The following is a 16,636-nucleotide window of genomic DNA, read 5'->3' as shown; positions in this document are numbered from 1 at the left end:
TTTTTTGTATTTTTAGTAGATATTGGGTTTTGCCATGTTGGTCAGTCTGGTCTTAAAACTCCCGACCTCAAATGATCTGCCCTCCTTGGGCTCCCAAAATGTTGGGATTATAGGCGTGAGCCACTGCGCCCAGCCTACCTGCTGGAACTGCTTACCTTTTTCCTTGAATGTACTTGATAATGTGACTTTTAACGGCTTTATGCCTTGCACTCTAATTTGTGTACTGTTTTCCTCTGTCCTACTGGTGCACAAGCTCTCTGCATCAGCCCTAATGCTTAGACTAGTACTGTATATTTTCTAGATGCTTGATAAATTTGTCAAAATAACCCGGTAGAACAAATGTATTTTTGCTATTTGATCTGGCTCAGAAAATAGGGTTATAGCTTCAGTGCCTCTTCTCATCCTAAACAGGCGACAACACCACAAAACATACACCTTATCCTAGTTTAGAATGGGGCTCCGATGGCCACAGGAAGCCTGCGGGCACAAAGGTGTCCTCTGGGAAGCTGGGCAGGCTACCACAGAGTTGAAGGTGGGTGTCAGACTCATATCTATTACTAAAGATGCACGGTTTAGATCAGGCTGGTTTCATTCAGACTAGTGCAAAATCATAAGGAAGCTGAAGAACAAGATTCCATCATCATTATATTTTTGAGACAGGCTGGGGTGCAGTGGCATGATCATAGCTGACTGCAGCCTCGACCTCCCAGGCTCACGCAATCCTACCACCTCTGCCTGCCAAGTAGTTGGGACTAGAGACACACGCCACTATGCCTGGCTAATATATTTTTTAATTTTTTTTTGTACAGCTGGTGTCTCACTATGTTGCCCAGGCTGGTCTTGAATTTGGGCTCAAGTGATCCTCCTGCCTTGGCCTCCTGAAGTGCTGGGATTACAAGTGTGAGCCACTGCGTGTGGCCTCCATCATTATCTTGATGAGCTCATATGATAGGAGAAATGTATGTAAACAAATATTTAAAATAGAAGTGCCTACATTAAAATACCTACAGAATGCCATTGAGATGGAAGATGGGAACTTTCCTGGAGCAGAGAATTAGGAGGGGGGAGAGGAGATCAGAGAAGGCTTGAGAGGGGAGATAATATTTGAGATCAGCCTCAAAGAATAAGCAGGAAGGAATCCAAGAATTTTTAGTATTATTAATGGAAAACTGATTGGCCTGGCGCAGTGGCTCCCACCTGTAATCCCAGCACTTTGGGAGGCCAAGACAGGTGGATTGCTTGAGCTCAGGATTTCGAGGCCAGCCTAGGAAACATGGTAAAACCCTGTCTCTACAAAAAATATACACTATTAGCCAGGCATGGTGGTGTGCACCTGTAGTCCCAGCTACATTGGAGGCTGAGGTGGGAGGATCACTGGAGCCTGGAGGTGCAGTGAGCCTTGTTTGTGTCATTGCGCTCCAGTCTGGGTGACGGAGTGACACCCTGTCTCAAAATGAAAACTCATAATGTAACTGACCATATTAAATGATTAATGGAGGAACCAAGTGAGCATCTCATTAGATGCAGAGATAGGTTCGATTAGCTTCAACCATCAGTATTTAAAAACTTGTTAGAAATCCACCAACAGAAGAATATTTTGCAATATCCAAATGGAAAAATCATACCGCAATGAAGATTAAGAACCTGTAGCTGTGTATATCAGGATGGATCTCAAAAATGAAATACTGATCAAAAGAAGGTATAGAAGGGCATAGAACAGAGTATGATTGCATTTGCGTAACGTTCAACAGCAGACAAAACTAAGCAGTATGTTTTGGGGGAGACACACACTTAGGTCGTAAAACTTATAAGACAAGCCAGGGCATCAAAAACAGAACATTCAGCACTGTGGTCACCTCTGGAACAGGCAGGAGGGTGACGGAAGGCAGACGATCACACAAGAGCACCTAAGCTAGTGAAATGTTCTATTTCCTAACCCGGGTGGTGGCACACAGATTTTTTGTCATTCTATAGACTGAGCAGATGTGTTTCTACATCTGTATATGCAACACATCTTACAATCAAAACATGCCAAAGACATAAGAAGAATCTCACAAATGGAGGAGGAGCTCCAGTGCAGTACTGGAATGGGGTATGTTCTTGGTAACTATTGATTGAATGAATGAATGAATGAATGAGTGAATGAACAGCCACTGGAAGCAGAAGAAACAGCATCGGCAAAGCACGTGACTGTGAGAGGGTGTGGGGTGTTAAGTCATCTCCATGCAGTTTCTGTGGTCAGAAAGGTGGGTGTGGCCCAAATTTGGAAGAGCTCCATAGGCCACAAAAGGGTTTCAACTACCCTGTAGCCAACAGGAAGCCACTGAAGGTTTTAAAGGCTGAGAGACATCAGCTTTGCATTTTAAAGGGGCCTTCTGGCAGCTATGTGGAGTGCAAAGAAAACAAAAATCCCGTCTTCACCAAAAAGAGTTCTCGTAAGGAAACAGTGGATATGGCAGGTGCCCTTAACGAAGGGAGCAGTGAACTTTGTTCAGGAAACGATATAAAAATACCTTCAGTGTATACAGCAATTGCAATTAGTTCTCAGCATGGGATTTCATGCTCAGGGATGACAGTCTCATGGCAGAAACAACCCTTGATAAGTGGTTTGAAAGACAGCAACGCGGTGTTTGACAGACAGACACATTTGACCCTCAGAAAAATTGGCATGTCAGGGCACAAAACTAAAAAATATGTATGCTTATAAATGGGAGGCTGCCAAATCTAGAAATGCCCCCAAGTTTTCGTTGATCTCATCAGTAGGGAGTGAAAAGAAAGCATAGTGAGGATAAAAAGAAACAGCAACTGTGGCCATTGCCCTAAAGAACAGAATATCATAAAGTCTCTTAGAAGCTGGCTATTCCTCAAACCACCTCTACTTCTTTGGTTCTCCCTTTGTCATATCAAAATGAAATTCAGCTCTGTTTTAGTTACAAAATTACTAGGTACATTAGACGATTTGATACAACTTAACTTCTCCACAAATGTAACTATTCAAAAATTGTTCAATTACACATGAAATGAATTATCACCTCATTTGCATGAACAACAAAAAAATCTGTTAATGCTCAATTGGGCCTGAACCAGTTGTGAAACAGGTGAGAATTTATGGCTGGATACTCTGACTGAAGCTCTATTAATGTTCAAGACAGGTTTTTAATGAATTAATCCCCAACTCATTTATATGCTCCATCCTGTCCAATGCCTAATTGTGTCTAAATCAAGCCATCCTTGAATAATCACAGCCCCCCTGTGGGTGCCCAAGGGCGTCTCAGGCTCTCTGCACTGTCCCTGGACTAACCTAAAGCCCCTCTTCTTTGGCTGCTTTCTTTCTGGTTACGACACAACTTGTGATACGATGATTAGTCATCATTAAAGATCACACTTCGCTGTGGATTCGGAGTCTTCATTTGGCTTAGTGGTTTGTCATGATTTGTGTTGGATCATCTCTATATCAAAGCAGGGAATGACAGAACAGCTGTGAACGACTCAGGCGTTTAGAGGACTGACTGTGGCAAACTCTGGAAGACACAGATGAGCGTGAGTAGAGAATGAGTGGGACTCCAGTAGGACAGAGCTTGAGAGTCACCGCTCTGGCCAGAGACCCCTCGTGACATTCCTCAGCACCACCAGGCCCCTTCTTCCCTTAGTGCCGATCAGCGCTGATGCGCGTATATCACCAGTCACTCGGTGCTCAGTGTCTGTATCCCTGCTACACTGTAAGTTGCCCAAGAATGGAGATCATCCGTTCTATCCCTGGTGTTTATTGTAGGGACCCAATGCATATTTTTGAATGAATGAGTAAATGAATCAATGGAAAACTTAGATTTCTGCTATACATTTCTCAGAGTATTTTCTCTGTATGTTTGGTGACCTCAATGAGGCTTCTCATAGAACCAGTTCCTGAAATTCCTCCCCAGTTCTTTGGGGCCAGAATCTACCTTGCTGATGAGAGCAGCACTGAGTTCTACGGATGACAGAGTGAAGTGTTACGAGTCACGTGGGGTGTGAGATGTAAAGTGAAATTTATATCAGAGTTGGCCTTGACAATCTCTTTGAATGAAAACCATTCTTTCACTAAGTCCAACACAGACAAGTTTTACTTTCAGCATTAAAAACATGCCACCTCTCTAACTGCACACCACAAGTACTCGGCTTGCATTCAAAGTACTCGGCCGTATGGAAAAGGAGTATCTTTAAATATTCGAATCACGCCGCAGTCACTGGGATACACAGATACAACTGGGGGTGCAGCAGCATCAGAACCCCGCCACCCCTGACTCATTCTCAGGCCCACTGGACTGTTTGAGGGCGGAGTCCTTTGCCTCTTACATCATGACTTCACTTTCGTGCAGAGCCTTTAGACTTCTCTTAAGTCAAGTATCTGTATCAGGCAGCCACGCTGTGTGTTAGGCACACAAACTCTTGTTGAATAAATGCATGAAGGTTCATTTCAATAGATGGTAATTATAATCCACTTGGCTAAAAAAAAAAAAAAAAAGAATCCATACTTTCAAAGAATGCACAGAAGAGAGGATGGTGGCAGAATCACGTGGGCTACACGATTCTGAAAGATGATAAAACAGTGACCTTTCTGCCTTTGAAGCAGGTCTCTCTGTCTATCACAGACATCGTCTCCATGGAACCTACAGTATGTTTCTGAGGTGGACAAGGAGTAAGAACGATTGGGATTTTGCTGATGGAGAAATGAAAAGCTCGGGGAGGGCGTCTGAGTGTGTGAGGTTAGCCGTGGCAGGGGCACTAGGACCCATGTCGCCTGGCCCCAGCTCAGCACTAGCTCTACCACGCAGGCTGCAATCCATCTCTTTAGAAAGCACAGCGATTCCACCACACGTACTTCTCTGGGAGCTCAGTCTGAAGAAACTTCCCAAATTCCAGCTGAGAGATTGATCATCTTATCTGCCAATTGTGGAATTTCCCAAAGCTTCTATTCTTAGCCACATGTTTGAGGAAAAGCTCATGATCTCAACTCGCCAGCCCTGCCATCATTCTCACCTCTCGCTTATCTCTTCCCTACCTTTCTTGTACTCAGCAAAGCTTCAAGGCACAGCCTGGGTGATAACCTCTCCCGCTCCGACCTGAACCTATTCACTCAGGAAGGCGGCTGCATACCCCGGAGGGGCGGGAGATGGAAGCTCTCTTATCAGTGGGCTGTGCCCAGTGTCTGCTTTTCCACGGTGGGAAATGGTCGCGCTTCTCCTGCAGGAGCTGCCCCAGATAGATCAGGAGGCCTTCGTGGGGGTCCTGGAGCCAGAGAGAGCCTGGTGGAGTCCGGCCGTTTCTCCCATCAGTGCGGCGTGGGAAGGGGCTCCACGAACTTTCAGGCTTTTTCACGAGAAAGATTATAGTTTTTTTTTTTTTTTAAGGCTCATGAAATAGGCTGAGACTTTCTGAGAGGACACCCTCCATTGGTGGTACCCAGAACATGGGAGCCAGACTGTCAGGCCCCACTGACAGCCACTTCCTGAGGTTAGGACGCCTTCTCATCTACCTGGAGCCCCGCACACGTTCCAAGTCAGGAGCGTCTCGTTGGTTGTTACATCCTTTTTATTTTTTGCCCCCTCTCCCCGCCCCTCCTCATTAAATTCTTACCTGGTATTTTTGATTTAGCCCTGATAAGTAGCTTGGGTCCTGAAAGGAAGATTTCTTTCCCTTTTTTACCTTTTATATTTGACATTCTTCATTGCCATGGGTATCTAGCCATCGGCCTGGCTTAGCAATCACAGAAACAGGTGAATGTATGAATTGGCTACCGTCAGCCCTGCCCCTCGGGTCGGTGCATTCATTCATTCATTCACTTAGAGGCAGGGTCTTGCTCTGTTGTCCAGGCTGGAGTGCAGTGACATGATCATAGCTTACTGCAGCCTCAACCTCCTGGGTTCGAGTGATCCTTCCACCTCAGCCTCCCAAGTAGCTTGGACTACAGGTGTGAGCCACCATGCCCAGCTAGTTTTTAAATTTTTTTTTTGTGGAGATGAGGCCTCCTTATGTTGCTCAGACTGGTCTCAAACTCCTGGGCTCAAGTGATCCTCCTGCCTAGGCCTTCCAAAGTGCTCAGATTACAGGTGTGAGCCACTGTGCCCGGCCTGTGCTTTTACTTATAATCAACTACACATGTGCAAGCTTTGCTGGTATGTTTGATCTTCTGTTGTACCCCATTTGTTATTGCAACAAATGTTGACCGAGCACCACAATATTCCAGAAACTGTACTCGGTGGGAGTGATGAGCTGGGAGGCAGTGAGGCCCTGTTGCCTATTAGCTGTGTGAACTTGGACAAGATACTCAACCTTTCTGTGTCTCAGTTTCCCCATCCGTGATACTAGTATGATTATTACAGTACCTATGTCACAGCAGAATTAAATATCCATAAGGCATTTAGCACAGCTTATGAGGCGCAGTAAGAACAATGCCCGAGCTGTGGTGTCCATTATGTGAAATACTGTCCCCGGGGGCTCATTTATGCACCGTGCTAACTACCTTCAGTGTAGCTGAAATGCAAGGAAATAAGTACTAGACATCATTTTCTCCTCCTCCCTATGGTCCAGCAGGTCCAGGAATTAGGAACTTCTACCCCTTTAGCAAGATCGAGACAGAGTTCCTGCTCTCAGCTCTGCCCTTCTATTCACTTCCTCCAAGGGAGGAAGGAAGAAGGTCTGACTGCTGAGGCTGGTGAACGTGAGCCTGGGTGTGACAGCTGGCACCGTCTCTCTGTCCTTCCCCTGCAGGCCACGCCATTCTCTCCTCCATTCAGGCTATGGGGGTTGAGGAAGGGGCTGTCTACCCTTTCCTCCTCTGCTAGGATTAGCAGGGTTTTAATTCCCAATCATCCTCTTGTATCTATTTGATCATTGGTTCAGAATTCGGAAAGAGTTTAATAATAACCTCAGACATTAGACACAAAGGAAGATAAACTTGAAAAACCAAAAGGGAAAGGAAGACGCCTTCCGATTTCTAGACACCAGGCCTGAGATCGTTACGTCCCGTTATGCCACAGCAGCTGCTGCAATGGACAGACAAAAACATGAGCCGTGGCTTTGCTGCCAAGAGATGACGACAGAGCTGGGACCTGATCTTGTTCCCAATTCAGTGAAGCTCTGAGAGGGGCTAGAGCATGGTCCTCTTGAGAATGAAAAGGACGAGGTGTAGAGTTCATGTGTCAAACCAGAGGCTGAACAACCAAAGCTTGAACCCAGGGCTCGTGACCGCAGCCAATACCCAGAAGGTGTCACTTCTCCCTGAGTGACTGGCGTGGTTCTCTAATGGGCCTGGCAGAATTAATTTAGTGGCAGCTTCTGCCTCAACTCTTAAGAAAATAATAACAACCTCTCGAGATTTCTATAGCTAAATATGAAGATATCGCTAGCCAAGGAAGCAAACAGAGCTAAGAGGGAAAAATAAAAGCAAGTGAGAATGCTAAAAATCTCATAGAAAAGGGACTTCGATGTCCCAGTGACATTCTGAACTCACGTTCTCTGCATCCTAACAGTCATTAAAATGTATAAAAATGGGTATTTCTAAAGCAGCAATACTAAGAATTATCATTGCTGCAGTTGCCTGGCAACCTGAGACTTTGGTTATTTTATTTCTAAACAGGGAGTGCTCTAAACTGGTATCTGGAGTTTGTGCAAATAGTTCTAAATTGATATTCTCCCTGTAAATCAGGAGGAGATAATACAGCATTACTATACATTTAAAGGAGGTTAAATATGCATATGTCTCTCTCTCTGTCTCTCACACACAGACACACACACACAAAGATTCTTACATGAACGTCTCCCTGTTTCATGCTATCTTAAACAAATCTGGAGAACTGATACTCCTTTGCATTTTTCCTGACAAATATCTACTTAATTTCATGGTACATCTAAGTAACATACATCCAAGTCCGGAGGAAGAGCCTTTCCTCTCCTGTGTGAGATGGGAATTGGACGCTGTGGCTCCGCACTCCCTAACCTTTTGACCTTTTTGGCACCAGGGACAGGTTTCGTGGAAGACGATTTCTCCATGGACCCAATGGGAGTAGGGAATGGTTTTGGGATGAAACTGCTCCACCTCAGATCATCAGGCATTAGATTCTCACAAGGAGCGCACAAGCTAGATCCCTCACACGCACAGTTCACAACAGCACGACGTTCCTATGAGAATCCAGTGCCACTCATCAGGCAGGAAGCGGCACTCAGGCGGTCGTGCTCCCCCACTGCTCACCTCCTGCTGTGCAGGCCGGTTCCTAACAGGCCAGGGACCTGTACCAGTCTGTGGCCTGGGGATTGGGACCCCGCTCTAGCTAACAGCAATCTTGAGCCCCTTTCCCCAGCTTCCCAGACCTTGAGTACCGGGTTTCCAGTTCTGAGAAAGCAGAGACTCAGCCCAAATCTCCATGGGCTCTAGAAGAATCGCTTCTCCAGGCAAGGGAGGGGAATGTCCGCATCCTTCAGAGAGGCTCGTCCTGAACTTCCTGCCAGTGCTGGACCTGCTGCCACACGTGCGACCCGCCGGTGCCAGCACCCCACCCTCTCTTGGATGAGAAGAGGCGCTTGCATTTTGAAAAAGCTGCCTCTACTTAGGAAGTGTCATTTCCTTTCAAGTCACTGACTTGAACCTGAGCTTCTAGTGCTGCCTGCTGCTTTGAATGAACTGCTGTGCTCCGATGCTACAAGCTTCAAGATGACCTTGGTTCCTGACTCCTCACTGGGGCCTTAGGAGGAAAAGAGTTCCCTTTATAGCCCCTGAGGGTGGGCGTCCTCATCGCTCTTGTGGAACACAGGCTTCTGGAAGTGGAGGCTGCCTGCGGTGTTTGCTTGTGGCCTGCAGCTTCGGGATCCACCACAGAGAGGAGGCGGCGAGCTCAGCACAGCTGCTGAGACCCAAAGCGCCTCAGTGACTGATCTCAACAAACAAGGATTAGGTCTGGATCTGAACCATAGACCAAACCCGTAAGGGGGAGGTGCCGCGACGGATGGCTACGTAGCCATCATTTCCACGACGGGATGGCTATGTAGCCATCATTTCCACCACGGGATGGCTATGTAGCACCATTTTTCAACATGACTGGGAGAAGCATCTCAGACAGGCACAACATCAGAGGGCCACAGAATGACTTTCATGAGTTCTTGTTAAAGGGCAGCCAAGACATTAGCAACTAGCTGTTGTTTAGAAACAGTGTTTAGAAACACCTAGTTGGCAAATAAGCAAACAGGCCATATGACCCATTAAAGGAATTCTTCCTCCACATGGAGTAGCAGTTATAAATGAAGGTAAATGCTTCAGGGCTTGCAGGAGCCGTGGGTGAAAGGTGTGGTTTCTAAGAGTCCACGCCCTTTGCAAGGCAACATCTAAGAGAACCAGAAATTCTATTTTTGAGAGAAGTGGGTCGCGGTTAGAATCCGAGTCTTGAAAGGCTGCGGTCCTTCAGATGAGCTGGGACATAACACCCTTTAGCCGAAGCTCAGTTCACCCTGACAGATCCTTGTGGCAGTTCTTCTGGGGGCCAACTCCTGTGGGATGTGCCTGAAACACTGGGTTTTAGCCTGAGAAGTCATTTCAATGCTTCTGCCTATTTTTTCTTATCCATTAAATGGGAAGACTCCTAGCACCTTGGTGCCCAAGAGTGGTAAGGAACAGCAAATGACTGTACCGAATAAAGAAGATTTGCAAATGCACTGTCAAAATGCTCAAACGAGGGCAGGGTTCCCTAGATGTGGAGGCTCTTAAAAATTAGAGCGTAATTTGTGCAGCTTGTCAGTGCAGAACTGATGAGGGGCTGGATCCCTTGGTGGTCTCCCTGCCTTTCCTGCATGCTTTTCTGAATGGTGCCACTGTTTAGGGCCGACTTATGGCACCTGGACTGGCCGGCAAGCCTGTGCCGTGCAATGTGCCTGTGCCATGTAATGGCTGAGGTTGGAAACCTGCTCCACGTCTCTTGCATCTTCAAGGGCAATATCATTTGCAAAGTCAGACCCATTCAGCGCACATGGAGGGTGCCTGTGGGAATGCCTGGGATGGGTAATGAATCCAAACTCACTTTCCGGCTTTGCTCACATGACAAATAGCCTGGTAAAATGATGAAGAGGAATGAAGACAGGCTACAGCCCCTCTGTGCACATTCCAGTGAATTTCCCAGAGCAAGCACGAGTAACGCAGGTTCCAAGCACAGAGTTGTCTGGGGAGACAAATGGAGAGGTAGTGGGGTGTCTGTGTTTTGGGGGTAGGGGAAGGAAGAGAAGATGGAATTTGGTTTTCTATCTTTGTTTCTAGTTTTCTTCCCCCCGAAGTGAGCAGGAGGAGTAACAGGAAACCGCAAGGGCAGGAAACTTCCGTTCTCTAAGGAACCCATTGCAAAGACAAGGTGTGACACCCTGAGGGTGTTTAGTATGCTAACAAAATGCTGCATAATGTGGCTTCAGAGCGCCGATGGAATTGGTACCAGAAATCTGGGCCTTCCTGCTGTGCTGGGCTCCCCTGCCGTGTGGAGCAAAGGCAGCTCCTTTAGAGAGCTTGATGAGAAGGGGGCGTGGGTCTGCAGCTCTGAACTGTCAAGGCCTCTGAAGCTGTGAAAAGGGAGGCAGTTTGATCCCGCCACCCACTGGCCGGGTGATTTGAGTAAATCTTCACCTTATCTTTCTGTACCTCAAAAGAAGACAGTTTCTAGTTGATGAATCACTTTGTAAATGTAAATTTGCAGATGCTAAATACTGAATCTAGGCTGTGGCCCAGATTCAGAGAAAACATGACAGCAAGGGTCTTTTTAAGATCATGCACAGTAAAGGGCATTAAGGACACTGAGGGGTGGCAGAACAAATGCACCGGCCAGTGGATGTTTCGGGGAGGACAGTGCTGGCTGGACAGCCAGGCCACCATGTCTCCGGCACAGGCAACCCAGCAAGGTCTCGATGAGGTGTGTTAGGCAGGGCGGGGCAAGGACAGCTGGTGAGTCTATACTCATGCCATCAATAGCTCAACCAGGCCGCGGGACAGCTCCAGGACTGGGTCTTGTGCTGACGCCGCATGGATGCTAGCCTGTGCTTGAGACCCAGAAACACTTTAATGATCACTCTCTCGGTGCCACAATAGAAGGAAGGGGACTCCTGGAATGAAGGCAGGCAGCTGTCTGCAGGGACTGGTGAGTGCAGGTGTCTCCCAGGAGCGCAGGCGGCCCGGTGGTAGGGCCAAGCATGTTAAAAATATGCTTAATTAACAAGAGGCTTGAACAATTCATACAAATTTTTTCTTTTTTCTTTTTTTTTTGAGACAGGGTCTCACTCTGTTGCCCAGGCTGGTGCAGTAGCATGATCTCAACTCACTGTAGCCTCTGCCTCCTGGGCTCAAGTGACCCTTCCACCTCAGCCTCCCAAGCAGCTGGGACTACAGGCATGCAACACCACGCCTGGCTGATTTTTGTATTTTTGTAGAGACAGGTTTTTGCCATGTGGCCCAGACTGGTCTCTAACTACTGGGCTCAAGCAATCCTCCCGCCTCAGCCTCCCAAAGTGCTGGAAATACAGGTGTGAGCCACCATGCTGGGCCATAAAAACAATTTTTAATGTTTCCCTACTCATTTATAACAAAACCCAACTCTAAGTTACTTTAAATTAAAAATAGTTTCATGTCTACATGCATCTATGTTCTCACCATCAATTCAACAACTATTTATAGAAATCATAAAAGCATGTCGCCCTGCAGAAACAGTGGAAAATCTTTAAGTAAAATATGTAATCGATGACCTCCTAACAAGGTGCAATTTGGAATTTTATTTACGCCATGATCTATGAAGTTATGACATTAACAGGCGTGATTCTCATTTTATGGAAACCAGTGAGGGCCAGTAACTCTTCCCTTCATCTCCAACTCCAACGGTTGCCCTCCCCTACCCTTTCTCCCCACCAGTTGAATTTATTCAACTACAGAAATGACATCAAATGAAACCCTATAATTTTTCAACTTAACAATTTTTTCCTATAGAAAAGTGTTGTTACAAGAGCTGGGAACACCATTTCTGGGTTTATCCAACTAGGATTCCAAATTTCTAGAAATGAGATGGACAGGATTGTAACCACCATTTAAGCTCCTAAAGTCGGTCCATAGGGTTGAGGGAAAGAAAAACTCCAGCACTCATCCTGAATCTCGGTCATTATAGAATACACTGCTCGACCTTTTCCTCCCACACAAGTAACTTAGGTTTTGTAGGATTTTTACAGATAAAACCATGAATCCACATACAGTTAGTTAATCCTCACGGCAACCTTGTAAGGTCAGTGTTTTTTTCCCTTTAAATAGGTGAGGATAGGCTTGACCAGATAGGTGTTACCAGACTTTCGTCATAGGTTACTGGCCATAGTGTCCTAAATTCTACAATAAACTTTTATACATGTTTTATCATTTTGAGCCTCAAATTTCTGTGATGTAAGTAACATGTATAGCTTTAGCCCTCATTTTAGGAAGAATGAAGGTTCATGCAGCTAGTAAGAGGCTTAGCTGGGCCTTGGCAGAAGCCCGGACAGCCAGTCCATGGCCCGCCACCACACGGTCCAATGAGAACGCTTAGTTGGGGTGATGGTGGTGGAGTGGCTTTGTCTCTGCCAGACATAGGAGCGGCTGTAATTTAATTGTCTTGGAGCAGCAATAAAGAGACAGGAAGGATCCTGGAAGTGACTAAACATTTGCATGGGAAGGCGGTGCTAATTCTCCCAGCTTTCTAAACTCCCTAGATGGGGCTGCCAGATAAAATACATGACACCAGGAGTGTCCCACGCAATGTTGGGGTGCATACGTATAATACAACCTTATTTGTTGGTTATCTGAAATTCGAATTTGCCTGGATAGCCTGTATGTTTTTGGTTGAGTCTGGTGGCCCTACCCCTAAGGGTAAGCCAGTCTTCCACCCTCATTCTCATCACTATGAAACAGGCACATCTTTCTCCTGGTGACAATGGCCCACCCCCTTCAGTTGTGAGTGGAGAACGCGACTGAGATAATTTCCTATTTTCCTCTAATTTGAGTAGCCTCAAGTTAGAACTGGAATAGATTTAAGTATTTCCAAAAGTTTTGAATTTGGGAGATCATGCATTACACAACTGTTAGCTAAGGCTGGTCTCTGGCACTGAACTTAGAATGGGGTCCAGGCTGTCCTTCTGTGGCACACCTCTCCCCAGATGGCACTGAGCCAAGCGTCCCACACCATGCTTACCCCCACCGCATTCTTTGAGTAGAAGAGTCACTTACTTGTATGGAATGTGTTTGCTGCCGTTGACGAGAGCCAGGATGACATTGCCCAGAGCAGACAGCGAGAGGCAGAGTCCTGAGCCTCCTTCTCGATTTTTGCTAAGAGCTTTCACACAGCTGCCGAGATCAATGAGATGCAGGCGGCTGCGACCTCCAGACACTGCCACATAAGAGAAGATGAAAGAGAAATGGTTAAGTTCTGACAAACACTCATCTGTTCTTCATGTAGCTCCTTGGGAAACCTGAGGAAAAATGAAAAGGGGGAGTAAAAGGTTGAAGTTCACGACCTACTAGGAAACCCCAGCAAAATCATGCTGGGGTTGCAAACAGCATTGGTCCTCTTAAATTCTTTTCACCACACACCACTGACCTTCTAAAGTCTACTGACAGTCACACTACAGATAAATGAATTCAAATAATTCTTGCAGGTTGAACTGAATGAGATTTTGGAGAAAATAAATGTCTAATTATAGGAGGCTACATTTCTACCTAAATGCCATTTGAACAGCAGAATTCTGAAACTCATCAAGTTAAAACCTGAATGGCTCACGAGTGATTACCAGCTTTGGTTGATCATTATACAGAATCCAACCTAAAGCTCAGCCAGGAATCAGGTTGCAAACCAAAGGCAAAAATCAGGAAGAAATAACAACCAGGTGCAGAGACAGGGAAGACCCAAATATTTGCTGAGTATCTGCCAAGTGCCAGGTGCTGTACAAACATCAGCCTCATTCAATTCCCATGATAAAATCATAAGCTACATACTATTATCCTTTCTGTATTGATGAGAAAATAACAGTTCAGAAAAGTGAAGTAACTTGCCCATGAGTACTTCTGCTGACGAAGTACAGGGAGACCAAGGTGGCAACAATTTACAAGACAGAGTACAGCAGAGGAAAGAACTCCAGAGATTTGCAGAAGGTCCGTCAAGGGTTCAACTGAGTGCTGGTCAGTACATCTGATATAGTTTGGATGTCTGTGTGCTCCAAATCTCATGTTGAAATGTGATCCTCAATGGTGGAGATGGGTTGTCCACCCCCATGACCCGAACACCTCCCAGCAGGTTCCAACACTGAGAATCACAGGCCTGGTGTTGAAACGTGATCCTCAGTGTTGGAGATGGGGCCTGGTGGGAGGTGTTTGGGTCTTGGGGGTGGAACCCTCGTGAACAGCTTAGTGCCCTTCCCATGGTAATGAGTGAGTTCTTGCTCTTTAACTTCATGCAAAAGCTAGTTGTTTAAAAGAGGCTGGCACCTGCCCCCTTCTCTCTCCTGCTCTCTCCTGCCGTGTGACATGCCGGCTCTCCTTTCACCTTCCACCATCATCGTCAGCATCCTGAGGCCTCACCAGAAGCAGATGCTGGGGCCATGCTTCTTGTATAGCTTGCAGAACTGTGAGCAGAATAAGCCTCTTTATAAATCACCCAGCCTCAGGTATCCTGTTACAGCAATGCAAAAGGGACTAACACAACATTCATGTGAGAAAACTATTCAAGGCTCAGACATTAACCACTTAAGAAGATTGGAGATCGTTTAATTTTACATATATTATTCACAAAGCCAGGAATCGTGCCGCTTCCTAACAGCCAGCCTGGAAAACTTCACGATTCACGGGGCATCGGGTTGAACACCCAGAAGTATTTTCCATACTTAGCCACAGACTGAGCACTGACCTGATCCCATCTAACACATATTAAAAGCAAAACAAAAAAAATGATCAAACTGTTTCCAAGTAACACAACTGCATTCTAAAACAAAGCTTAAGAATATTTACAAAGTAAAGACTCGGGAAAATGAAACCCATAATGAAGAGATCATTGAAACCAACTTAGAATTAGCATAGATGTTAGAATTGACAGAAGCAGCTATTTATTAAAACAGTTATTTCATCTGTATTTCAGACGTTCAAAAAGTTAAGTAGAAACATGGAATATATATTTAAAAAGACACAAAACTATCGAGACCATCCTGGCTAACACAGTGAAATCTGTCTCTACTAAAAATAAAAGAAATTAGCTGGGTATGGTGGTATGTGCCTGTAGTCCCAGCTACTCGGGAAGCTGAGGCAGGAGAATGGTGTGAACCCGGGAGGCGGAGCTTGCAGTGAGCCGAGATTGTGCCACTGCACTCCAGCCTAGGTGGCAGAGCAAGACTCCGTCTCAAAAAAAAAAAAAAAAAAAAAGACACAAAACTGAACCTCTAGAGAGAAAAACTACAATGTGTGAGATAAAAAAATACTAGATGAGATGAATGGCAGAGTAGATATTGCAGAATGAAAAATCAGCAAATTTGAAGATCTAGCAATAAAACTATTCAGAATAAAGTATACAGGGGAAAAAACAACAACAAATAAAAAACAGGAAAAAAGCTGTAGGACAACTTCAAGTGTCTGCTATGTGTTATTGGGGTCCCGAAAGGAGAAGACACAGAGTGTGCTACAAATAAAACATTTGAGAAAAATAATGGCTAAAAATTCCCCACATTTAATGAATCATAAACCCATGTATCCAAGAAGCTAAGTGAGCCCCAAGCACAAATGAAGAAACTATATCAAGGCATATCATAACCAAACTGCCCAAAACCAGTGATATAAAGAAAAATCTTGAAAAGAGCCAGAGGGAAAAAAGCACATTATATATAAAGGAACAAAGATAAGGATGATGGCAGATTTCTCATTGGAAATAATGCAGGTGAGAAGACAGTGGAGCAATGTTTTTAAAATACTAAAAACTGTCAAGTTAGAAATATACACCCAGCAAAAGTATCATTCCAAAACAAAAGGGAAATAAAGATATTTTTAGACTTAAAAATCCTAAAAGAATTCACCATAAGCAAAAACACCAGGAATACAGACGAAGGAAGGAAGAGCTTTGGAAATGATAACCACATGGGTAAATATGTAATTTTTATTACTTTAAATCTCTTTGAAAGATTATTAAAACAAAAATCACCATGTAATGTGTGAGTAACATGTAAAATTAAAATGTTTGATAGCAATAACACAAAAGTCAGAGGGGAGAAATGGAAGTATACTATTGTAAGGTTTTTATTCCTTATATAAGTGGTATAATATCACTTTAAATTAAATTGTGGTAACTTAAACATGTATGTTACAAACACTAAAGCAATAATGAAACAATAAAAGTAATAGCTAACAAACCCACAAAAGATAGAAATTAGAATGTTTAATAAATAAATCCAAAAGAAGGCAGAAAAAAAAGAGCACAAAGATCAGATGGGACAAACAGAAAACAGAAAAGTAATATTTTGAACCAAACTATATCAATAATCACATGAAATTGAAATAGTCTAAAATACTCTTATTAAAAGGCAAAAATCGTCAGATTGGATAAAAAAGTGAGGCACTACTATATGCTTCCTATGAGAAATGCACTTC

At 44.8% G+C, this 16,636-nt stretch overlaps 1 protein-coding gene across 1 annotated transcript in view; it reads right to left on the bottom strand.

The window, feature by feature from the left end:
• KIF26B (kinesin family member 26B) overlaps positions 1-16,636 on the bottom strand; it is a 379,580-nt gene that overhangs the window by 48,022 nt on the left and 314,922 nt on the right. Inside the window, exon 8 of the mRNA XM_011981178.1 lies at positions 13,241-13,400. Within this exon, the coding sequence (XP_011836568.1) occupies positions 13,241-13,400 (160 nt within the window). The remainder of the gene's footprint in view (positions 1-13,240; positions 13,401-16,636) is intronic.

The sequence above is a fragment of the Mandrillus leucophaeus genome, unplaced genomic scaffold (genome assembly GCF_000951045.1).
Source record: "Mandrillus leucophaeus isolate KB7577 unplaced genomic scaffold, Mleu.le_1.0 Scaffold220, whole genome shotgun sequence".
NCBI classification, from domain to species: domain Eukaryota; kingdom Metazoa; phylum Chordata; class Mammalia; order Primates; family Cercopithecidae; genus Mandrillus; species Mandrillus leucophaeus.
This window is presented reverse-complemented; position numbering and strand designations above follow the sequence as displayed.